The sequence below is a fragment of the Meriones unguiculatus genome, chromosome 11 (assembly GCF_030254825.1).
Source record: "Meriones unguiculatus strain TT.TT164.6M chromosome 11, Bangor_MerUng_6.1, whole genome shotgun sequence".
NCBI classification, from domain to species: Eukaryota; Metazoa; Chordata; class Mammalia; order Rodentia; family Muridae; genus Meriones; species Meriones unguiculatus.
Window position 1 is genome coordinate 112,898,994 of NC_083359.1, and position 25,510 is coordinate 112,924,503.

General features: G+C 44.6%; 1 protein-coding gene across 3 annotated transcripts in view; it reads left to right on the plus strand.

Moving 5' to 3' along the window:
* The window catches only part of Plxna2 (plexin A2), a 204,742-nt gene that overhangs the window by 161,897 nt on the left and 17,335 nt on the right, over positions 1–25,510 (plus strand). For all 3 annotated transcript variants that reach the window (XR_009584712.1, XM_060364968.1, XM_060364969.1), the window contains 10 exons: positions 6,030–6,181; positions 12,142–12,259; positions 14,188–14,324; positions 15,152–15,319; positions 15,560–15,653; positions 19,339–19,578; positions 20,001–20,144; positions 21,074–21,308; positions 23,138–23,280; positions 23,801–24,069. Coding sequence is in view for 2 of the 3 variants with exons in the window: in XM_060364968.1 (XP_060220951.1) it covers positions 6,030–6,181; positions 12,142–12,259; positions 14,188–14,324; positions 15,152–15,319; positions 15,560–15,653; positions 19,339–19,578; positions 20,001–20,144; positions 21,074–21,308; positions 23,138–23,280; positions 23,801–24,069 (1,700 nt within the window). In the remaining variant the exon portion in view is untranslated. The remainder of the gene's footprint in view (positions 1–6,029; positions 6,182–12,141; positions 12,260–14,187; positions 14,325–15,151; positions 15,320–15,559; positions 15,654–19,338; positions 19,579–20,000; positions 20,145–21,073; positions 21,309–23,137; positions 23,281–23,800; positions 24,070–25,510) is intronic.

Consider the following 25,510-nt stretch of genomic DNA (forward strand, 5'->3'; position numbering starts at 1 on the left):
GTTTTGGGCCATGCAGTATGCTAAATATTAGACTGCTAAAAAAAGCACAGCCATCTCTTTCCTGGGATAGAATGTTTCATTTGGGACCATAGTCTTTGGTCCTCAAGGCCAGAAAGGAACTAGGGTAAGGGGCTGCTGAGTCTGCCTAAGGAAGCCAAGGAAAAGCTAACAGGAGGCATTTTAGCTGAGCAGGATTGTCAGTGGGTAGCACATCAAATATGAGCATCACAGCCTATGGCTGTGAGCTGTTCATGTAGCATGCATTTGTCATCATTCATTTGCACAATTTTGGAAGTCCCGGGTTTAAAGAATGGGCAGAGAAGGAAAATCTAGGTGGGTGAATATAGAACATAAAGGAGAGCTCTTCAGACTTTTTCATGAGTATTCAGCTATATCAGCAATATCTCCCTATCCTCTATAGTTACCACTCTTGAGGGTCACAGGGCACAATTTAAATAGATTTCTTATCTACAGAACAGTGTATTATAAAGAACATGGTGCTAAAATTAGTCAACACCTAAATATCTTTTCAGTTTATTTCCTTTCCTTCCTACCTGGACCCTCTACACACAACACAACACACATACACACTTACCTCAAACAAACTGTGACACTAGTAGCTCATTTAGAATTATTTTTCTGAAAGAATTCGTTTAGTTCATTGTGTGGAGCTGCACCTGCCTCAAATAACCAGGGAAGGAAGTGGTGACAAGAAAGGAAGGAGAGAAGAATGAGGACCAGTTTGTTGTCAGTTAAAGGATGTTGTCCAGCTCAGAGTATGTGTTCATACAAGATTTAGAAGGCCCTGAACTAGCACCACCTGCTTCCTGGCCAAGCTTGACCTGCAGGAAACTTCCCAGGTATTCTTCAGCCAGCCATACGTGTTCTTTCCACCTGGTTACTCAACATCTGCTATGGACTTCTTGATCCTTCAGTTCTTCTTCCAGATCAGTAGGACAAATCCATACCATCTTTTAGCTCCCCAACAGTCCCTATGTATGTTGTTCTTCTCCTCTGCAAGTCCTTTGTATAGAGCAGCACAGAGCAGGAAATTATCAATTGTCATAACCTGCTCTGAACTAACATGCTAGAGCTTTCCAAATGTTAGCTAACTTAATCTTGGCATCCTCCCTTTGAGGCCCCAGTGTGATTATCAGTTTTTAGATGAGTATGTTCAAGGTCACATAGCTCAAGAGTATGCAGCTGCTTCCCAAAATGTAGGTCTGCCAGACCTGAGTCTTCTGCTCTCTTCTTGCTAAAGATACTGCCTGAGTACTGGGAGGTCTCACTTCTTTACCCCAGAGAAGTCATTAGCACACAGGCCATCTGACACTGGAAGCCAGTATAGGCAAATAGGCCAATAGCCATGTCTGAGTTTATTCTGTGCCAGTATGTTCAGTGTTATTTTACTGCCCTCTTACCTCCTACCTTCCTCTGAGGCTCCACTGCTCCTTTTAGATCAGGAAGACCTTTCCTGAGCTTTTGCAGGCACTGGACACTTAGGCAGTTTGCCTCAATAGTCCCACACATAAAGGCCAGATGTGGCTACCAATAACCTTGAGGCTTTATGAAGTGATGTCATGGGCATCCTGCGATTTCATGCTACTTCTAAGAAAAACTCTATGGACAGAGTCTCACTGGGGAGGATTCTGGGGACTCACCAGCTGACTGGTTTGAAATGTTGTCTTGAAGGGGTATTATTCTTTTTTCTCTGAAGACCAAATCTTTCCAACAACCTCCTTCCTGCAGGATGTGCAGTTGGTTCTGGGGAGGAATGAGAATGTGCATGCCAGGTTCTTGTGACTCAGGCCACCATGCTCTTCTCAGACATATGGAAAGATTCTGGTAGATGGGCTTTATAGAATGCTTTCTTCTGTTGCTTTAAGCACAATGCCAACCTGACTCTCTCTCTGAATTTTGAACTTAGGAAAAGCAAATGTGTTAAAAAGGAGAAAGAGGGAAGAGGGAGGATGAAAGAGGGAGAGAGGGAGGGAGGGAGAGAGAGAGAGAGAGAGAGAGAGAGAGAGAGAGAGAGAGAGCAAGAGAGGAGAAAGTTTATTCAGGAACCTATTGAGGACATAAGAGGATGCCAGGTCCCCTGAGCTACAGTTAAGTTATGCCACCCAGTGTGGGTAATAGGAATAAAACTTTGAACCTCTGCAAGAGCAGTAAAAGTACTAATAAGATGAACCATCTCTCCAGCCCCGACACAGAAATGTTTAAAGTGCATCTAGTGTAAGAACCACTAATCTCTGGTAGGACACAGAGGCCATATTGTAGAATGGAAGATACACCTGAAGAAATGCCCTCATTTGTTCATGCCTTAGACCAGAATCTAGAGAGACTTTACCTCAGTAATTATCACAACCACTGAACCAAGTGGCTTAGAACCTTTGGCAGCTGTGAGGTTTATATGGATGAACATGGAGGCTGTTTTGGTTAGAGTGAGTGAGGTGATAAAGCCTGCTTAACATCTATTCCCACATGAGAATGAGAACTGAAAGGACCTTGACCTTATTCATTATACAAGACAGGTGAAGAAAAAGTAACTGTTGAAGATGTTTATGAAATTTCTGACCAGGAGCATAGTGACCCATTTACCTTGAAGGAAAATCTGAAATGATAATTGGACTTGAGTAGAAGAAAGAAAACTTAAGAGTTCATTTTTGATAAGATGAAACTTGAGGCACCTGATGGACATGTAGATGGAAATGGAGATGTCCTGTAGCAATTGGATGTATGGCTATGGAGCTCAAGAGAGAAGTGTGAGCAGACAACAAAGATTTGGAAGTCATCAGTATTGGAGGCTTTGGGAATCCTCCTGCAAATCAGATGATCACCAGCTCATTTATATTTTGGAAATTCAGACTTTTACAGATGAGTTTTGTTTTAATCAAAGCTATAAGCTATGCATTTCTTTAAGCCCAAGAATGTGTGATTCTTAGTTGTTCTTTACTCTGAAGTATTAGGCCACCTATTCCAAGTAATAACAATATAAGGTGTGGCCCATAGAAAAGACTCTTAAGACCCAGGTTCCCTAGCAGTTTCCAAGCCTGGGGATATGGTCTGATGATCTAGGAAGGTTCCAATTTGCACACCAGCAGCTATTAGCTGGACGCACACATATTTTGACATACACCTTCATCCAATATTATAACACTTGCTCATGATTTACCAAGAGTCTTCTTTATGCTGACTTATACTTCTGAGCAACTCTGTGCCAACAGACTGACCCCACAGCCCAGTGCCTGTAGCCTGTGACTAACTGTTGGAAGAAACTGCTGTTGTGACTGAATAGCAGGAGAGCCGTACTGTGAAACCTTCCAGAGGCACTGAGTATTCATGTGCTACCTGCAAGACAAGAATATTTTTAGGCTTTCCAGAAATATTTCATTTCACAGGTTTTTCTGAAAGGTTGTAATTAACTGCAGTGAACAAAAGAATTTTTTAAAAAATAAAAGTGGTAGGAAAGGAACCAACCAGCACAGTTCTGTCCAGCCTGTTGAGTAGGTGGATTCTTACCATGCAGAGGCTGGGGTTGAGGTGCAGGTGGGTGGAACACTGGGAATCCCAGTTCAAAAGGGTCCAACCTAACCAGAAGCTAAAAGCCTGTTCTCTCCTAATGATGCACTACTACAAAGATAAAAGCAGCTCTTTTCCCCACCTCACATGACAAGGGTCCAGCTCCCAAGGCAGGATCCCTGGCCTCTGAAAAACTATGCCATGACCAAGCAGAACATCCAGAGCACACTATTCTTGGATGTTTTAAAATTTCCAAGGGCAGAAGAGCCACAGAAGCTTCCTATTCCTGCTAGATTTTTCTCTTCCACATTCTTTCTTTTCTCATCTCTTCCAACACATGGATATGCCTGTGGGTCTCCTTGGCAATATCTCCCTTGATCCATATATTTAGTTTTATTTATAAGATGGGATATTTTACTCCAAAAAAAAGGGGGAATCAGAGTTACAGACAAGGTGACCTAGGTGAAATGAGTCCTCAGAATAGTGTTCTCAGGGTCTTAAAGGCAAGATTGGTGACTCAGGAAGCAGTACCATTGAAGGTCTCCTGAAATGGAAGGGAAGTCAGCAGGCCAAGTGAATTCTGGCTTGGCAACTACAACACTGAGACAAAATCTGATCAGCATGCCACCAGTAATGAGGGAGGAAGATCTATCTCCATCCACAGTCCATCTTTTCCTTGCTGGCTACACTACACTTGCGGGTTCCACATCTGACAGGGTGACAGAACTCAGGGTATCTCCATCACCAGAGGAGAAGTGCCCCTTTCCACCTTGACTCACTCTTGATTGCTACGCCATCCTCAATAGGGCTTAATTGTGTTGGATGGTCTTATGTCAACTTGAAATAAGCTAAAGTCATCAAAGAGGGAACCTCAATTGAGAAAATACTCCCATAACTTTGGACTTGTAGGCAGGCTGGCAGGGCATTTTCTTAATTAGTGATTGATGGGTGAGGGTCCACCTCACTGTGTATGGTGCCACTCCTCAGCAGGTGGTCCTGGGTTCTGTAAGAAGGCAGGCTAAGAAAGCCATGTGGATAAGCCAGTAAACAACTCTCCATGGCCTCTGCATCAGCTCCTGGCACCCATGTTCCTGCCCTGTTAGAGTTCCTACCCTCACTTCTTTTGGTGATGAACTGTTATATGGAACTGTGAGCAAAACAAACCATTTCCTCCCCAGCTTGCTTGGGTCATGGTGTTTCATCACAGCAATTAAACCCCTAAGACAACTGACATATACAGGCTTCAGGGGGATCCTGTTCAGTGTCCAAGAACACAAAGTCAGTATCTCTGGCTCAGGGGCATCACCCTGGGATCTTTACAGATTCTTGGTCTCAAACAAGCCATGCCTTTCTTAAAATGCAGTGATAAGCTGCCTGAGGTTTTGGATCCATCCCTAACATCCCTAGCTCTCATTCTCATTATAAAATGAGAATACTAGAATAAGGTAACCTGAGACACTCTCACCTGTACCCCTAGTTGGCAATTATGAATCCCTCTGTTCTCTGGAACTGAATTCACTCGGGATCACAATTAAATAGTTACTTGCTACATGGACTTATTCATGAGATTTACTGTATTTCTGATAAGCTTATACTTTGCCATCCTGATTCTGCCACTCCTTTCCTTTTGGGTTAAAGCAAAATGAGACAGTCAGCATTTGGCAACTGAATTAAAGAATGAACAAATAAATGATGATCCTTGTTATCAGGAAGCCAGAAAAGGTTTGTAAAATCTAGTCACTTCTTGGTGATAACATGTGTTGTGAGATTTTTTTTTCAGTACAATGATAAGCAGTGTAGGCCTATGGTGTTTCCCTTCAGCTACATCTAATCCCTACGTTCTCCAAGTCCCGAATGCTTTCCCTGTATCTTTCTGACCATTGCAGACTCTAAACCAGAATTATTTTTGAGTCTTGGTTATCACTTTCTTTCTTTCTTTTAACTATAAGTTCCTTGAGGGAAAATCTGTGGTGTATTCACCTTTGTATCCTACAGGGTCCAGGACAGAAGTAGCACTAATAACAGTGTCATAGGTGGAAAGCCTACTAGTGCACACAGAGCTTCAAGAACTAACTCTGGTGTGTCTATGCTCACTCAAGCTTAGTAGACATGATAATACTTTCTTTGAAGAAAAAGAACTGAAGTTCATAGAGATTATGTAACTTAGTACAGTCAGACGGCTCGTTAATTTGAGATGCACATAAATCAGTGATGTTCTTAGAGTTCAGAATTCTTTCTGATAAGTTTTTTTTAATGGTTGGATGAATGGGTGCATGGGTGGGTGGATGGGAAGGTGGATGGATGGGTGGATGGATAGATGAATGGATGGGTGATTGATCCAAGGAAGTAGTGTAAAATAAAAGATGATATAGTATTCTTCAAAAGATGAAAAGAAGAGAAGACACTCATATTCTAGGAGTTTCATCATAGTTCCTAAGCACCCTGATTTTGAGGATAGAAAGGACCCTTGTTCTATTCTTGTGGATAACCCTATCTCCCTCCTACAGATTTTGACAGTATCAGGACCACCTGAAGGAGGCACTCGTGTGACTATCCATGGCGTGAACCTGGGCTTGGACTTCTCTGAGATCGCTCACCACGTGCAGGTGGCTGGAGTACCCTGCACACCCCTCCCAGGGGAATACATCATCGCTGAGCAGTAAGTCCTCCCTGCTGGCCTTTGTCCCTGTGAGCTTCAGAATGGAGAGTTTCTGTACTTCCTACTCTGGGGCTTTCCCAGGCATCTTTCCTTCTGTGGAAAATGCCCCCAAGACGCCTTCCAAGGGTGTTTCTGCCTCAGGGGCCTTGTTCCAGTTGCTTTCCTGTTCTAGTTTCCTTAAGCACCAGGGCTCCAGGTGACCATGCTGCCCCTCACTTTGCCTGCCTGCCTGCTGACACAAATGTTGAAAGCTCATCTAGGACCTCTTGGCTCCTCCTACTGGCCCCCATTGAAATGCATTCTACAGAGTAGGCTGTGGGCAACAATTTGTTTGGTGCATGGAGCTCTGACAGCAGCTTAATCTGAGCAGGGCCTCCTCTGGAGCAGATTCATTTATTTCAGTAAGGGAAATGTCAGCTGGAAATTAGAAAATAGGCATGTAGTGGTGGGCAGGCGAGCTCAGGAGTGACATATGTTCCAAAGTGGGGTGTTCCCTTGGCAGTGGAAACTATAGTCCGTGAGTTGGTGGGCAGGAAGTGGGCCAGAATCTGAGGATAAAAATAAAGAAGGAACAAGGGTAGGGAGCCACCAGAGCATTATTCATGGCTTTGTCATGTGACATTGAGTCAAGGGTTCCTTCATCCACTGAGGACGCAACTCTGTGTGTGTCAGGAGCTGATAAGAGCTTGACTTTAACTCAGGCTTTTCTCTTTCACCCTGTTTCTCTGCAGCCTCGGGCTCCTCTGAGAGCAGTCCTCAATAGCAGTCATAAAAATGACATCACTTTATTTTCCATCAGCAATTTTTAGCATATAGAACACTTTCCCATTCTCTCTCTCTCTCTCTCTCTCTCCTCTCTCTCTCTCTCTCTCCTCTCTCTCTCTCTCCTCTCTCTCTCTCTCTCTCTCTCTCTCTCTCTCTCTCTCTCTCTCTCTCTCTCTCATTATCCTGACCTGTGGCAAGTAAATTATTATAAAAATCTGGCAAGGGGAAAAGTTGGGGGGATGATTGTCTCCTGTTACTTGGGAAGTAAACATCGGAGAAGAATCCCACCCAAAATCTCCTAATTCCTAGTTTAGGCCTATTTCCCTGAAACAGCAGCCACTGGCCACAAGTCCTCCTGGGCAAGAGAGGCCTGGATAGGCCATGAGTCATCCATCACCAACGGCTCTGGACCTCAAAGGGTCTTGATTCTAGCATAGCTCACAGAACTGTCAGTGGAAGAAAGGGTAAATTCTTGGGACTGTGTAAGAGCCACTGGGAACAGGAAGGAGGAACTAAAACTGGCCTGATCCCTCTGATTCTCCAGGTCCTATTCTTCATTGACAACCTTATCCCTATAAGTAATGAGCTTTGAGGGAATGGTGGTTGGTCCTACAAAAAGGCAATCTGGAAGGCATAAGTATTTCTAGGGAACTACACTAGGAGGTAAACACTGGAGGCGGAATCACATACAGGAAGCCTTGTGGTCACATAGTCTAGACTCCCATGCCCTGAAAAGCTGCACCAGCCAGGCACTTGGACACACAGACCACATATTCACCTGGACCTCAAGAACTTGCTATGGTCCAACTTGGGGGCTTAGCAGACTCACTCAGACTTTAGAGTGAGGAGTGTGAACTGACGGGCAGCTGCAGTTAAAACTTGCCCAAGGTTTGAAATAAACTGTTTTGACCCTGGCTTGTCTGCTAGCCAGCCCCAAGACTTCCGTAAGCCATTTGATCTATGACCTTCCTCTACTTGACTGCAAGAAACTGTAGTTCTGTTTATGAGGTCAAGTATATTTCTTTGCCAAAGAATGTGGTGAAGAAAATGCCCAGATGAACTGGAAGTGTGTTTAGGAAAGTACCCTGGGTAGGCAGTCATTCCAAACCTATTGTGGTCAATGGTGACTCTTAAAAGCTGCCCCTTTCTGTGCTTCAGACAGGCAGGAGGCAGTGAATGACACCCTATGCCTGATTGGTTGCCACCTGGTTTCCAGCTGTGCCAGGCTCATTACCACTCCTAGGGTTTCAGAGTTTGTTAACATCATTTAAGCCTCCATCCTGGGCAGTGAGCAGCAGCTGCAATCGTTACAAATGTCTGCAAGAGATGAATTTGGCTAACTGGGCTCAATGCAGAATTCTGGGCACAAGCAGAAGTACAGTACTGATTCACCATATGCTTGTGTCTGCTATCTATCATTCCACAATTAGGTTAATATTGGCTTAAAGGTCCTGATTATTCCTGCAATCAACATCCCACATGACCGTGGAGGGCAAGATGATTCAGCCACAGAACATTTTCTGGGCGGTGAAATGCAGGTCCAGACTTCAACTCTGCATCTCCAGAGACAAGGGTTTGCTCTCATCTGACCTCTCTCTCATCTGTTCTATTTGTGAACTCAAAACACAGCTGGATGAGTGCTGGACCTCTGTGCTTCCCATACAGGAAGTGATCCAGCACTTCTGCATGTCTGAGGGAGATGGTATGATATGAGGATAATGAGAAAACTGAGCTGGTGCCAGGAGCCTGGGGGCAAGCTGGAGTTCAGTTACTGATGAACTGAATAGCACTGGGCAAGTCACTTTGCTCCCTTCTTCTCAAATGGCCCATTTGTAAACTAAGAACAGCTGATGTGTGCAATCCCCCAGGTAGTCCTCAGGCGGCTAAAGCAATATGACCTGAAGAATCTGTAACAACTCCCCTCCCCAACCACCTAGAAAGCTTATTTGATAGCACTAATGTGATCCCAGAATCCCTCTGTTATTTAAGAGTCAAATCTTCAAATAGAAACTGGACAGTTGTTTGTCCCAACTCATTTTATAAGGGGAAATTTTACCATCTCTAGTCAGTGCCTTCTAGTAATACAATAGGGAGCCTTGGAGCCACCAGGAACACAGAGGACATAGAAATTGGGAAGACTCCCAGAAATTAAACCAGAGAATACAAATGAGGCTTAGGGGAGGAAATGATATATACCATTATGCCTGTGGTGGTCTACAACCAAGAAGAGGAGACATCGAGTCACTACTAAGTCTCAAAGCCCTAAGAAGCAAGGGAGGTTGTTCCCCATAGTTGCCAAAATCCGTCACTACCATGATGTCTGTGCTGCCCCTCCCTTAAAGTCCAGAGCTTTTTATTAAATCCATCATCTGAGTCAAGTGTGAGGACACATGCCTATAGGTCCTGCTACTCAGGAGGCTGAAGCAGGAATGCTGCTTAAACACAGGAATTTGAGACCAGCAGGAAAATGTAGTGAGACTTTGTTCAAAATACATATACACATACATACATGCATACATACATACATACATATGTACTTACATACTCTGGTGTCCCCAAATTAGAGTGATCAAAGGCACAAACTTGGGGTTGGAGTTCACCCATCTTTCAATCAGGGTTCCTTCACTTGCTGTAATGTGGCCCTAAATAAGTCATGTAGCATCCCTGAATATTGGTTGTCTATAAGTCATAAATAATAAGACCCTTCCTGAAGCAGAGGATTAATGTGACATAGGGTACCATGTCGTGGGCTACCTTTGCCATCAGCAGCTATCACTCTTGTCATTAGGTCATAGAGTCTACTGTGGCAAAATCCTTATTCTTCTACATAGCTCTTTCCACTTCTGCAGCACCCTTTCTTCTGTAATTCATCACTCTGAGCTAAGACAGGTATCCTGTGAACACTCAAGTCCTCTTCATCCTGCCTTACAGGACTCATGAGTGAAGGGAGAAAAGAGGGAGACAGTTCTGTTTCACCTACAACTCTGCTTGATTTTCTGAAAACTTCAGTCTAACTTCTTGGACATCCCCATGCAGACCCTTGTTCATAGTCTACTCCTGAACCTGCATAGTCTACCCTCTCCCTACTTATACCCCAGGGGAACAGAGCTCAGCTGCTGAATGAGGACACCAAGCCTCAGGCCCGTTCAAGCACAGCACTCAGAGGCAGTTACGGGTATTTAACTCAGACACTTGGGTTGGCCCTATGTCCATCTATCACTCTTCTCCCAGGTGCTCCATACATAAAGCATAGCTTTTGGAATATGAACCCTAAGCAAGAAAACGTTTAGAACCTAGAAAGACAATGTGCCCAGCCAATTCCTAAACCTGTCATGGACAGTTGAGCAGGCTAGAGATCTTCACCTTTCTGAAACAGGCCTAAGAATAAGAGTTCAGTCTTGCCTATAACATTCACATGTCTCCCAATTTCCTTTTTCCACAACTTCATGCCAACCATAATTATTTCCTTTCTTTTCTGTGGAGGATTTCTCCCACAGCATATACACTGGCCATGAATGAGGAAAGAGCCAGGCTTGATTAGAAAAAAATGGAAAGGCTTATCTGCTTCCCAGTCCCCACACTCACTGCTGACAAGAATTAGCTGAATCTCTAGAGTTCTTTAGGATCAAAGGGTGGGCTGTAAAAAATCAGAGACCCAAAAACAAAAGCAGGGTCCAGCACCAGAAATAGTACTTGATTTGTTACTCCAGGCAAGTAGTACCATGAAAATAACCAAACACTATAGGCTAAGCTTCTCAGATGCTACACGAATGAGATTTAAGGAGAGGACTACATGCCAGACATTAATTGATTGTTACTATCATGCTTATGTGGGTTCATAATGAATTTATTCATAGATAAAGTAAAGAGAGAACCTTCTTCCATGAAGTGTTTTCTTATTGTATCTTATATGCTAAATGTAAAAAGACAGTTATTGTATGTTCAGTAGAAATTTACTAGGAATCAACGTACTTATTTAGGATTAAGTGTTATGAAAGAGATGGAGACTAGTGGCATGGCTTGTGTGTGTGCGTGAGAGAGACAGAAATACTTGTTTAATGCTAGTTTTAGTACATGAAATGAAATCTCTGTTAAGCTGCCTTCTTTCCTAGAGAAATGATTCGGATGAGCATCAGTTTTTTAACACAGGTCTCCCCACTGTGCCAGGGTAATACAGGAGGTGGGGGAGGGTTGCTTTTCTGATCCTCCCTACCAAGTGGGCTTAGCATGGACACTGTTCTTGTGATCTGAAATGATGTCAGGAGGCAAGAAGAAACTTTCCTTCCTTATTTCCTGGCCCTCTATTTGATGAAACTGTAGGACCCTCTCTTACTTATCCTAGGCCTGGTAATTCTAGGTAAGGAACCCCCCCCTCAAAAAAAAGTATAATTTCCTCAATCCCTACCCATCCTCTACAACCCACTCTTTCTGGAAGACACTGTGACTTAAGGAACCAGTGTTTAAATGTTCTTCTGTAACTTATCTCAGGAGCCAGGAAAATCATCAGGGGGTATTGATCTGGCCTGCTGAGCAAGTACAGAGCATCTTCCTCTAGTGTTCCTGACAATATGAGGTGTGACTTCTAACCAAGGCCATATCACCCTCTGAGCATGCTCAGCCTTGATTAAGTGTCACTTGGTACCTAATGAACTCAGCCACCACCCACTTCCATGAACTTCTGCCACCGTACTGGAAGATGCTGTTTGAATGCTCACATTATCTCCCCAGAGTATCTATCCCCTTTTGAAAGCTCACTGCAGGAAACAAACTACAACTGAATCAGTGTGACAAATAATCACTCACCTGTGCTCTTAGGGAGAGCTGCTATGTTGGCTTGCTGCATAGTAAAACGCACCAAGTAAGTACGGGCCCTTAATCTCTACTGGACAGTCCCCTCAATCTAAGAAATGACCCATGGTGAGACACTGCACTAGGTGCTCACAGGAATAGTGGCTGAATTGAGCTACATGGCACATCAGAGGTACCCACAGCTTTTTATATATAACCACATCCACTGTGCAGATAAGACAAAGTTCAGGAAGCCAGCACTAAATCCATGGTCACATGGGCACTATACTGAGCAGTGGCCCACCACTACAGCAAGACAAAGATGGGTCACTCAGTGACTGCTGAGCAAATGAGCAGGGACTGTAGCTTTGTCAAGCCTCTCACTGGGAGGCCTGCTGTTTTCTCAGGATCGTCTGCGAGATGGGCCATGCCCTTATGGGCACTACATCTGGGCCTGTGCGCCTGTGCATTGGGGAATGCAAGCCAGAGTTCATGACCAAGTCCCACCAGCAATATACTTTTGTGGTAAGTACTGGGACCAAGGCTGGCCACATACCTAGCAAGGACACACACATCTGTTCCAGGCATCTCCTAGGAAATTCTTCTCTGCCCCTCCCAGCCAAGCAGACCATGGTAACCAGTAAAAGGAATTTCTGACCTCCCTGTTTAGATTATCTTTCTGGGGTTGGATAGTCACATGACTTAAAAAACAAACTTATACAAAAACCGCAGAGACTTTGGAGTCTCAGACCATAGGTCAGAGTTCTAAATAAGGCATAAATGTAAGCCTTACTTAGAAATGAGAAATTAGGTTGCCTTCTATCCCTCCATGTGACACTGTGATCTAATTCTAGCCTAATGAGGACACACCATTATGTACTTTATACTTATCCATATGCTTTGCTTTTTGTAAGATACTTTATGCTAAGGTTAGAAGAGTCACTGAACTATGGCAGAGACTCTATGCACAAGACCAGGAGAGGGAACATATGAGGTGACAGTTCTGTGTGTCTATATGGCTATGTATATATGTATATATGCACACTCATAAAAAACATGTGATCATGCTTAGACAACAAGCAGTTTTGATACCAAAGCTTTGTGTGGCTGACACTAAATTCATGCCAAATCAATAAACTGCTTCTGGGGTTCTGAAGTCTACCCAGGCTCAGTTCCTCCTGAATCAGTCTATCCAGGTTCAATTCCTGAATCAATATACTGTATTAGGTGCCCTCAATTTCCTTTTCTAAATCTTACCTACATCTCCACATTGAGTACTTCATTAAAAAGTGTTAACAACCAGTCTTGCAAAGAGTTTTGAAAAATCATTAGGTCACAAAATTCTCTTCTCTCAAAAGCATTTTACTACTTAGCCTAAAGCTCCCAGGTCTATGTTTTCATATTGGCATTACTACCTTTTTCCTTGTACATTTTTCTCTCAGATTTGCCAGTCTGTCTGCAGCCACTGTACCTCATTTCCCAGGAGATAAGGGAAGCAAAGAGAAAATATAAGATAGGGAGAGAATTGCGAATATCAGAGCTGCTTAGTGCCCTGGGCCCATTGTACCCTCCTCAATGGAGAAAGGAGCAAACAAAAAAGTTCCATGATTCACCTCAGGGCCATAGATATTGAGGGGCTGGTACAGACTAGAATCCACTCACTACGTTAAATGTACTTCCCAAGGTATGTGTGGCATCATATGCTTTTGATCCGAGCATTGAGATCAAAAGATGAAGACAGGTGAGTTTCCAGCTCAAGACCAGCTTGGGCTATATAGTGAGACTTTATCTAACAAGATAACAAAAACAAGAGCACTTTCTATACCATTGCCCAGTAGGCAGAAGCAATTCTTTCTGATTTAGGTCAGCTGCTTGGTGCATCATAGGCTAGACATTTCTTTTAAGCTTTAGCTTAATGTGCAGCTTCGTGAGCATGCTAGTATCTGAGATTCTCATCCACCATTAATGGTCAGAGGAACTATGTTTACCACTTACTGATGGCACCCAGAATCCTCAGTGCTTAGGGCACTGAGGATATGTAAATGGACCATTCATAGAGGCTGCAGTCTATCGGCTGCCCAACTTAAGCAAGAACATTTTACTCAGCCCTATCAACTTTCTGGAGAGAGGGAAAAAAAAAAAACTACCTCAGAACATGCTCTATATAAAGTAGCACTTTCAAATTGTTCTCAATTTGCAAAGTAATTGATAGATTAGTCAGTGTCATGTCAGCTTTCCCTTCAGTATTATGAGTACAGGACTCCCCCCGGAAGTTAATTAATTCCAATGTATAGCAGCCCTTCACCTTCCCTAGACCATCTAGGGAAAGCAGTGATGTTTAGAACTACAGAGGGCAGGAAAGTATCTTTTCTCCCAGCATCATGATTATCCCTCTTACCATTAGGTCTAGCCTTGGACCTAAACTAGGAATGTTTCTCTGCTTCCTTACAAAGAATCCTTCTGTGCTGTCACTCAGCCCCATCCGGGGACCAGAGTCAGGAGGCACCATGGTGACCATCACAGGCCATTACCTTGGTGCTGGGAGCAGCGTGGCAGTGTACCTGGGCAATCAGACCTGCGAGTTCTATGGGTAAGGCAAACGTGAAGGGTAGTGTGTTGTTGTTGCCTTGGTATGCCTTTACCTCATCATTGGTCCTCTCCTTGGCTCAAACATGTCATCCATTGTTAGAAATATATGCAACTTATCATTTTATGTCCCATAGATCAGAGGGATTGGTAACAGCTAAAGGAAATTGGAGACAAGGGCTATTAGAACAGATGAGGAAAGATCCCAGGAGCTCCTCAGGCCAAGCTTCATTGTAGGGACTTGAGACTCATGGAGGTCACATGGTCTTAGCAAATTTGTCTTTGGGATTATCTTCTGTGCATTAAAAAAACAACAACAACAAACAAACAACAACAAAAACATCTAATATTGTCAGCCATAACCATGAGCCCTAAGGATGCAGACTTAAGGATAATTCTGAAGGAATCCATGGGTGAGGCACAATTTGCCCAGTGTTACCGACCTAAGAGTTTTGCTGCAAGAGCAAGCCCAGTGTGTTTATCACAACAGAGGACAGGTATTATGTGAATATTTCTTGACAACCTGACTAGAGCCTAAGCATTGATTAGGCATATTCTAGAAAAGTCCAGAAAAAGAAAGGAGTTCTGCAAAATCTTGTAGTGCCTTGTCCTTGCCCGTGTTCTTTAAGTAACATTTCTACTCTTCTCCCTTCCTAATACAGCTGGGTGAAAGGAAGGTGCTGGAGGACACTGATGAAGGCTATTTCTCTAGTACAGAAAATAAGAAAACAGCAGAATGTATCATGGGCCACACGTGGGGTGAGGGATATACCTTTCAAGATAACTCATGCTCATCTCTTTTGTCTTCACCCTTCTCTGTTTCCCCATCAGGAGGTCAATGAATGAGATTGTATGTGTTTCACCTCCATCATCCAATGGACTAGGACCAGTCCCTGTCTCCGTGAGTGTTGACAGAGCCCGGGTAGATAGCAGTCTACAGTTTGAGTACATAGATGACCCACGTGTCCAACGTATTGAGCCGGAGTGGAGCATCACCAGGTGGGTGAGAGTAGCAGGTATGTGCGAAGAGATATGAGATTGGCAGGAACATCATCTGGAAGGCAGTGTGGTTGGTGGAGTGTATCTGGAGGAAGGTGAAAATAACAAGATTCACCTAGAGGGAAAGGAGATTGCAAAAGCATTACAGCCCAAGAGCAGCTCATGTTGATCCTAGTGATTGAATCTTACTATACTAAATTTAAGAGGGCTTTACCTAACCTAGCTTCTGCTTGTTTACAGTGGCCACACACCCCTAACTATCACAGGCTTCAACTTGGATGTCATTCAAGAGCCAAGAATCCGAGTCAAGTTTAACGGCAAAGAATCTGTCAATGTGAGTAACCTATGGTCTTCCTTTCCTTGGTCTCAGAAACCATGGCCCTGGGTACATCTTACCAGGCCAGCAGCTAGGGGTAAATATAGGGATGCTTGATGACTATACAGGGAACTCTACTGAGACTTGTCCCTGTAGTCATGGTTCCAAACACCTGAGCCTTCCAGAAACTAATGTGATGGCAGTATAATTTCAGAAGGTGATATAGCAACAGTCTAAAAATGCTGGCTGCTGAATGATACAGCACAAAAGGGGAATGTTCACTTCAGTGAAAATATTCACTTAAAGACTAAATGAGAAACAAGAGTGGGAGGTGGAAAGAAGTTCTTCCCGCACATTTAAAAATTTCTGTGTTGGAAGCAAGACTGCCACTTATGAGCTGTATGGTTCCGATCTGTTCCTTTAACTTCTGTGATCTTCTGCTCCTCATAGGTAAGTGGCTGAAAGACTGACTTGCTTTGCAATTTCAGAACGGGCCACCCATGGACTTTATGTTTGTATTTAGTATCAGCAGACAGAGAATTCTGACCCACTGGCAAGATGATTATAGCTTCTTCCCTCCTCTGCATAACTGCATAATTTTATTCTTTTTAGCTATGGATTTATGTGGATTTCAAAAAGTTCTCTTATTCTGATGAGAACAGAATGTCTGAAAAGTTACTGAAAAGCTTTCAGTTTGTTCCCTGCAGCACCATCTCACTCTTTCCAGCTAGAATTTTTGGAGCATTGTTGTATTCATAATTATAACACAGAAGATGCTGTGTTGGCCATTATTATTATTATAAATTACAATGATTATTCTGTGACCTTTGGCATATTGGTAAAGCTGAGATGAACATGCCCAGCCTGCTGAAACTTCCTTAGAAAACAGAGATGCACAAAAAAGAAGCTAGGCTGGACCAAGAAATGTCCTAAGGATTATCAGGTTCCCACCCTGCTTGCATAGCAGAGAAACTAAGACCAAATGGATAGATGGCTTACCCGTAGTCACAAGGTATTCATGGGCCTGACTTCCCATCATGGTAGAAATGCTCAGCACTCTTGGCTAGGTAAACGCATGCTCCTTTCATCCAAGTAAAGAATTTTAATCATGGCAAGAGCCTGAACCCTATCTACCTCCTGACAGCTAAGTCTTCTCTGAGCTCCCAGGCACTGCTGCTCTGTCAAGTTTCTGAATTATTAGGAGCCTTGAACTCACACCCAGGGTAGATAAACTATTCATTCTCAAAAATAAAAACAAATAAACAAATAAAAACCTAAATGCAAGTTTTAAAACACAGATCTTATTATCACCCAACATGGCCAACCAGAATACATTTCACAGATCAGTTCTTAAGAGAAGTGAGCTCCATGCCAATGCAGCCACCTTTCAGGCAGAGGCAGGGAAAAAAAGCTGGCTCTAGCTTCTCTTGGTCTTCATAAGAAGGACAGGTTCTTCAGGGCCACAGGATTGATTTGTGTATGTCAGTTGGCTCTAAGACATGAGGTGTATTCTTGGCTGCTTGGTACAGAGTGGGGTGGTTTGGGCATGTGCAAGTATGACATGAGGTGGTTTGGGCTAGGGATGCTTCTGTTGTTGGTTTCTACATGCAAGGAATCCTTCCTGGTAGAAGTCTTTTTCTGTCTCAAGGAATTGAGAAGCTGGGAGGACTGCCTCCCCTGTTAACAGGATCAATATAAGGCATGAATATGTGTAAAATGAGATGTGGATATAGTATATAGAGAATGCTACAATGTTGGCATGAGGCAGACAAGAGTGACTACCAAAAGGTTCAGCTTTTTCCCTAGTGGGGAAAAAAAACAAAACAGGGCTAGATCTTCTCTCTTATCTGACATCCTGCAAAAGCCACAGGCCAGGTTAAGATCCCTTCTCTCTTCCAAAGATTCACCTACATCTTGAGAACTATTTTCTCACTGCCACCACCACTATACACCATAACTACAGTATTTCCAGGAACTAAAATATAGTTTCACCTTATGGGGGAAATTGGAAGGCCGTAGGCCTATGTGGTGACCTACCTGAGGCTGGCAGGCCTCGATGGAAGGCATAGGTGAAGACAGTGTCCCTGGAACACGGCCTCACAGTGCTGTCCAGTGCCTCTGTATACAGAAGAGGAAAAGGAAGCACTTTGTCCTTTTGCTCCTTTTAAGCCCCCACTTAGGCTCAGCCTGCCTAGTGTTCTAATCTCCTTTTCTTTGTGTTCTAATCTCCTGATAGATAGTGAGGAGAACTGGTACAAAGCCTAAAATGCATAGGGTTGTTGGCAAGCTGTGCTCATTTAACTGACCTGTTGCTTCTCCTCAGTGTCTGCAGATGCACCATGACATGGACATTAAGTCAGAACTGGCTGCTGAAGTGTGAAAAGGACAGGAATGGGAACTGATCCCTAGCACAGCACAAAAGATGGGGAGGCTGTTTACTAGGAAGGGCTAAGACTTGGACCTGAAGTTCTGACATCACTTCTGACATACCAGCTCTTTTCTGTGTTACTGTCAACTATTTCAGAAGACACCTGTTTCTCCTCATGAAATCTGAGTGTGTATATATTGACCACACACACACACATACACACACACACACACACACACACACACACACACCTTATCTACTAGACAGGAAATACTAGAGTTCTTAATAGTGTTCTAGACTGTTCCTATGACAGCCCAGCTCCCAAAATGAAACTGAGCTAACTTTGTTGCAGAGCAAAATTTAGTAGTGAGACAATCTGGAATCTTCTTTTTTTCTCTTAAGCCCTGCTATGGGTCTGTTAGTAGTTTCTTTGGTTGGCTATTGTCTTGGCCTCAGAAACAAGCACCGCAGGAGAGAATAGCAGACTGTGCTAAGTAGGGGCCAGCCAGTAGAATTTTGATGGTAGGCCACAGATCTATCAAGAGACAAGGGAGAGCATGAACTCAGTGTCACTTGTAAGGTTCTACCCCAGTGCAGATGGAAGAATACATGGCTAGAGAAAAGAAAAAAGTCCCTGAGTGGCAGGATCCTGTTGACTTACCACTCTTTCCTGAAACATTAGCTGAACATTATGCAAGGTACAAAATGCTCATCTCATCATTTTCTGCACCACTCACAGCACTCCTCCCCCAACACATACACATACTCCCTTATTGCAACTGATTTTTCTTCAGATATTCTTACATCTTCAACCCCAAACCTTTGCATTATTATCTCCTCTACCTGAAACTTGTTCGTGCACTATTCTTTGGCCTAGGTAAGCCTCTTGTTCTTCAGATGAAAGTGTTCGCTACTTCTGAGGGAAATCTTGCATGAGTCTTGCTTCAGGCCACACATACTCACAGACTTTCCAGAGCATCTTCCCACCAGAGCGTTCCTCATCCATTTATGCATTTCAGAGCACTGTGGCCTGTGCTACCCCAGGCTCTCTGTGGACTGGCTTATAATGCTTGTTTAATTAATCCAGAGCTGTCCCTTGAGACTACTTCATTCTGTGCACCAGACTCTCAGCCTAGTGCCTGCTATAAATAGAAATAAATAGAAAACAGGTGCTCAAAACACTGTTAATGAATAAATGAGTGGGGTTAAATGCATTGTCACCACATTTTTAAGGGCCTCATATGCAGTGAAGGAATCTAAGCAAACAGTGAATAAGAGGTGGTAATCGACCACCCACCAAGTGGTCAGTCTTGAATGCTGCTCTCTGCCTCCTAGGTGTGCACAGTGGTAAACACAACCACCCTCACCTGTCTGGCACCCTCTCTGACCAGTGACTACCGTCCAGGCCTGGACACTGTGGAACGGCCAGATGAGTTTGGATTTCTCTTTAACAATGTCCAGTCCTTACTCATCTATAATGACACCAAGTTCATCTACTATCCCAACCCAACATTTGAACTGCTCAGCCCCACTGGAGTCTTGGATCAGAAACCAGGTTCACCCATCATCCTGAAGGTAGGAGACAGGAATGGGGAGGAAAAGCCTGGACAGTGCTGGGAGAGAGGCCCTTCCCTCTTTAGAAGGCCAAAACCCCAGGTGCTAGCACCCAGGAGTTTTATTGTATTCCCCCACCCTTAAGTCCCCTGTGTCCTCCCCTCCATCTGTATCTGTTCAGTGTTTTGTCTTTCCCCTCCCTTTCTTCCCTTCCTCCTTTCCCAAACCACCCTTCTTTCTCACTCTCTGCCATTTTCTCCTTTGCTTTTTTTTTTTTTTTTTTTGTCTCCTTTAATCTGTGGCAGGTTGAAGTCTTTTTTTTTTTAACCTGTCACAGAGGCTTATTGGTTTTTGCATTGTTGCTCCACCCTGTTTTTTAAGTAGGCAAATCATTTCTGCAAGCATATGCCAGTTCTCCTCATTAAGACACCTGTTCTCTACAGGGGAAAAATCTCTGCCCTCCCGCCTCTGGAGGAGCCAAACTCAACTACACAGTAATGATTGGAGAGACACCCTGTGCAGTCACTGTGTCTGAGACCCAGCTACTCTGTGAACCTCCCAACCTTACAGGGCAGCACAAGGTCATGGTGAGTGAGCCCTCTTCTGCCCTGCCCCTGCCCAGCCTCACCATGCGTTCATCCTCTTCTGCCCTGCCCAGCCTCACCATGCGTTCATCCTCTCCTGCCCCTGCCCAGCCTCACCATGCGTTCATCCTCTTCTGCCCCTGCCCTGCCCAGCCTCACCATGCGTTCATCCTCTTCTGCCCTGCCCCTGCCCAGCCTCACCATGCGTTCATCCTCTTCTGCCCTGCCCCTGCCCAGCCTCACCATGCGTTCATCCTCTTCTGCCCCTGCCCAGCCTCACCATGCGTTCATCCTCTTCTGCCCTGCCCAGCCTCACCATGCGTTCATCCTCTCCTGCCCCTGCCCTGCCCAGCCTCACCATGCGTTCATCCTCTTCTGCCCTGCCCAGCCTCACCATGCGTTCATCCTCTCCTGCCCCTGCCCTGCCCAGCCTCACCATGCGTTCATCCTCTTCTGCCCTGCCCAGCCTCACCATGCGTTCATCCTCTTCTGCCCTGCCCAGCCTCACCATGCGTTCATCCTCTCCTGCCCCTGCCCTGCCCAGCCTCACCATGCGTTCATCCTCTTCTGCCCCTGCCCAGCCTCACCATGCGTTCATCCTCTTCTGCCCCTGCCCAGCCTCACCATGCGTTCATCCTCTTCTGCCCTGCCCCTGCCCAGCCTCACCATGCGTTCATGAGAAGGTCCACCTCAGTAATGACTCACCCTCCGTATTTCCTCATCGCCATGTCCTGCATCCAAATGGATAGCAATTGGGAACACATAAATAGAAAGGCAGCTCCCAAGGCAGGAATTGCTTAGTATCCAAATATGCACTGTACTGTGGCAGTGTGTCCTGTCATTCCTCACACTGTAGCACTGTAGGATATGATGGCATGCCATGGCTGTATACCTGTATGTATTGTGTGTGTATCTGTGTGTACAATGTACAGGTTCACGTGGGCGGGATGGTGTTCTCACCTGGCTCTGTGAGTGTAATCTCCGACAGCTTGCTGACCTTGCCGGCCATCATCAGCATCGCAGCTGGTGGAAGCCTCCTCCTTATCATTGTCATCATTGTGCTCATCGCTTACAAGCGCAAGTCTAGGGAAAATGACCTCACACTCAAGCGGCTCCAAATGCAGATGGACAACCTGGAGTCCAGGGTGGCACTGGAGTGCAAGGAAGGTGAGTGTAGGCACTTGCTGACTTCCTGGAATTCTTCTTCACTAATCTCATCACCCTCCTTACATACAAACCCTATCTTGTTTTTATCCTCTTTCTACTAGCTTTCATATTCTACTCTTTCCCAGGAATTTTCCCATCCCCGGGGGTTAAGAAGACTGAGGGGTATGCCCATGTGTAAGAAAATGCGTCCATTGGCATTGTTCACTGTCTCTGCTCTACCCCAGTTCAACCCATAATTTAGCCAGCTGCCTCTCCCTCTCAGGACTACTATGTCTTCACAGTCAGCCTGCCAGGCCTCACTGTCTCAAATCAGATTCTTTAATTGCCAGGGCTTACCCCTTTCCTAATATTCACAGGAGTACCTTTGTAGTACATGGAAGTCATAGCAGGGAAAATAGGAGAGCCCTGGTTCCTGGCTCATCATCTAGGATTTGTTTCCTATTTCTTTGTACACTGAATGTTCCAAAGGCCATACTTGCTGATAGCCTTGGGTATAACTATGTGTAGGAGTAGATACTGTGTTTTTTCTCATCTCACACAGACACATACAAAAGATTTGACAAGCATACTTTGCATTCTCGCAGGCTGAGAACCTGGCAGCTCTCTGGGTAAACGTCTCAATTAGGAATCAAAACATTTTGCTGCAAGTGGCTTTTCACAAGCAAGCAAGTGTTGAACAGTGGGGAAGAATTGTACTGAGAGAGATAGGTCAGAGCCCTCTCTCCTCCCTCATACTCCAGCACAAAGCCTGAAGAGTTACCCCTGGACCTAAGAAGCCAGGGAGACATCTAGGAACCCTTCACTGACTTTGGGGTGGGCATTTGACAGCTAAGGCCTTCTAAGGTTTTTATCTTCTTCCTAGGGGAAGGAGATCAATTTGTTTATTCTGACCTTTGCTGAACTCCAGCAGTTCTCCCCTTGCTTCTAACACCTACAAGGGCCTAAGTCATGATGTTCTCTTCTCTACATCTTAGCCACCTTTACAAGTAGAAGTAAAAACAAACAAACAACAAAAAAACTATAGATAAGCATAGAAGACAGAAAAGTGCCCATCTTCTCATCACAGCATGTTACCCAAATCCCATTTACTAACAAATCCTGGAGGTAGTCACCTACTAAATAAAAAGAGGAATGCTGGGAGATATCCCAGTCATATGCATGAGAACCTAAGGTTGCTCCTTATAACCACATTTAAAAAAATGCCAGGCATTGTGGCATGTGCTTATAATTTCAGCACAGGGAAAGCAAAGACAGGAGGACCTCTAGGGCTTACTGGCCAGACAGCTTAATTTATGAACTTCACACTACTGAGAGCTTGTCTCAAAGAAGGTATTTCTGAAGGTGTCACCTGAGGCTGTCCCCTGGCTTCCAAAGGCACACACACCTTTGCACATATATAGTCACTTGCGTACATACACACATGTTTTTTTTAACATTATTTTGGCTGAGTTTGGAAAGTTTCTGTCTGTGATTAGCTACTCCTGTTGCCAATAGGCCTGTGGCAAGGCTGCATATACTGGTTAAAGTGTGCAGCCAAGTGAAAAGTCAAAGAGGGAGATCCAGAAACCCACAATCCCCTTAAAGCACATCCCCATTACTAAGATATCCCCCAGGTTCCACCTCTTCAAGTTCCCACCACTTCTACTAGCTCCAGGTTGGGGACCATGCCTTTAGCTGATCCTTAAAGCAACAACCTAGGACTTCATTTCACCCCCTAACCTACTGCCTCTGTACCCAGCTTTCCTCCTCCTTCAGACGAGCTTTTCCCTCTCTCTTCCCCACTGGCTTGAAGTCCTTCTGATCTTCTCTGTCTTCTCTCACTCTCACAGCTTTTGCAGAGCTTCAGACAGACATCAATGAACTAACCAGTGACCTGGACCGATCAGGAATCCCCTACCTGGACTACCGCACCTATGCCATGCGAGTCTTGTTTCCAGGCATTGAGGACCACCCTGTTCTGCGGGAGCTGGAGGTACTGCCTGTCTTCCAATGATGTAGGCCAGGGTTCCCAGGAAATCAGGAGCAACTCTAAGGTTATGAAGGAAAAGGGCCAGTAGTTCATAACAGCTTTAAAAAGAAAAAAAAAAAAAAAAGGAAAAGGAGAAGGGAAATGGGCCAGTACTTTGTAACAGGCTTTAAAAATGACTCTGAGATTCTGAGATTGTTTGTACATTTGTTGGTTTGTTTACTCGAGAGAATGAATCAGGGCAGAGGAAATTACAAAAAAAAAAAAAAAAAAAAAAAAAGAATAAGCTAATAGAACTTCTCCTGTTGGGTCATCAGGTAAATGAGGTATATCCCTTGCCAGTGCTGTTCAGAACTTCACCACATAGATAAGTAGAGTGGACACAGAAGACAACTGAGTTTAGGGATAAAATGGCTACAGCCCTCATGAAGGGGGTCCTATAGCAGGCATTGTCACCATCAGGCCCTAAGGGCTTGGGGTAGACAACCAGAGCCTGTCCCCTGAAGGTCATCCTGTATACGCCCAGGTACAGGGAAATGGACAGCAGCATGTGGAGAAAGCCCTGAAAGTCTTCGCCCAGCTTATCAACAACAAGGTGTTCTTGCTGACCTTCATCCGCACACTGGAATTGCAGCGCAGCTTCTCCATGCGAGACCGTGGCAACGTGGCCTCTCTCATCATGACAGGCCTCCAGGGCCGCCTGGAATATGCCACTGATGTCCTCAAGCAGTTGCTGTCTGACCTCATCGACAAGAACCTGGAGAACAAGAACCACCCCAAGCTTCTTCTCCGCAGGTCTGACCCAGAGCAGGGGAAAGGCAGTTATAGACCTTGTCAGATAGGCTCTCGATAGCCTCAGCCTCAGCTTCCGTGCAGGGATGCTGTGCCCTCATATCAGCCCTGTGCAGAATGTGATCTTCTGCTGGTCCTGGAAAACCAAGTGGCTTTCAACCCCAGACCCACCACTTGTCTCTGTGACCTCACACCCGGGCTGCTGCCCTTTTGTTTGTTTGGTTGCCACATATTTAAGATGAGAGAAATAGCTGTCTCTGTTTCCAGAGCTGTGTGCCCCAACATGGTAGCCACTATTATCTAAAATGAAATATACACTTTGATTTCTTTATCTAACTGGTCACATTTCCTGTGTCCAGACACCCTGTGTTTATGGCCACCATATTGGACAACACAGACAAACCATTTCCCATCATCATCCTTAGCTCTGATAGACATGCTGGGCTGGAGAACAGAAGCAGCAGTTTTGGGGCTCTGCTTCATGGCTTAGAATTGCTAGCATGTACCACCTACCTCAGTTGCCACTTTTCTGGCAGGGCATAGATTTTAGAGGTCATCTGTCTCTCTCCTGCTCTCACCCTCAGTTAAGGCCATAGTGAGCCAAGCACAGACCTAAGGCTCTGAGCAGCAGGAGTTGATTCTGTCACCTCTACTCCAGCTCTTCCAGTACCTTTGCTCACTGGTCTTGGGTTTTCAGGCCACACATGGTGTGGCTTTGTTTTATAAGCAATGAGGCTCCATCCTGCCAGTCTGAACATTGGAAGCTTTCATTAAGAATTGTTATATTTAAATTAGAGCTAATCTCAAACACAATGCAGAGAGAGGGTGCTGGGAGGGCCCAGAGAGAAAGCTGCAATTTCTTCTGCCATTGTCACTCTCTTCCAACCCTTATTGCTAAGCAGCCATGGCAAATGCCTGGGGTTTACTTCAGCCAGAGGGTATAATTTGCACCACGTGTGAGGAGTTAAAATACCTCTTGGCATCCCCATCAACAAGGTCTGTCACAGTGCTTGGCTTTGTTTCTTCCCAAGCCTCCAGATCTGTAGCCTAGAGTGGGGGAGGGGAAGGAGGTAGAGCTCACAGAAACAGATTCCCCTGTTGGCTAAACTCTTAAGCACTGCTTTCTACCTGCAGGCCTAGAGAGCATATGAATCACAGTACTAATCACTCATATTTGCATAGTGTTTTACTGTGGGGCCAAATGTTATCTTTTGCATTTTAAGTATATTTACCCATTCAACTCTAACAATTGAAAGTGTGAATTAATTATGACTGTATCCATATAATGATGGGGAAAATGAACCCAGACAAGCCAAATGACTTGCCCAAAGTTATACAGTCAGTAATTATTATAGTAAATAATGTAGCATTTGAATATGTGGCAATATATATTTGGAGAGGCAGGCACCAGGCATGCACCACAGAGTACCAGAGTATGCAGAAA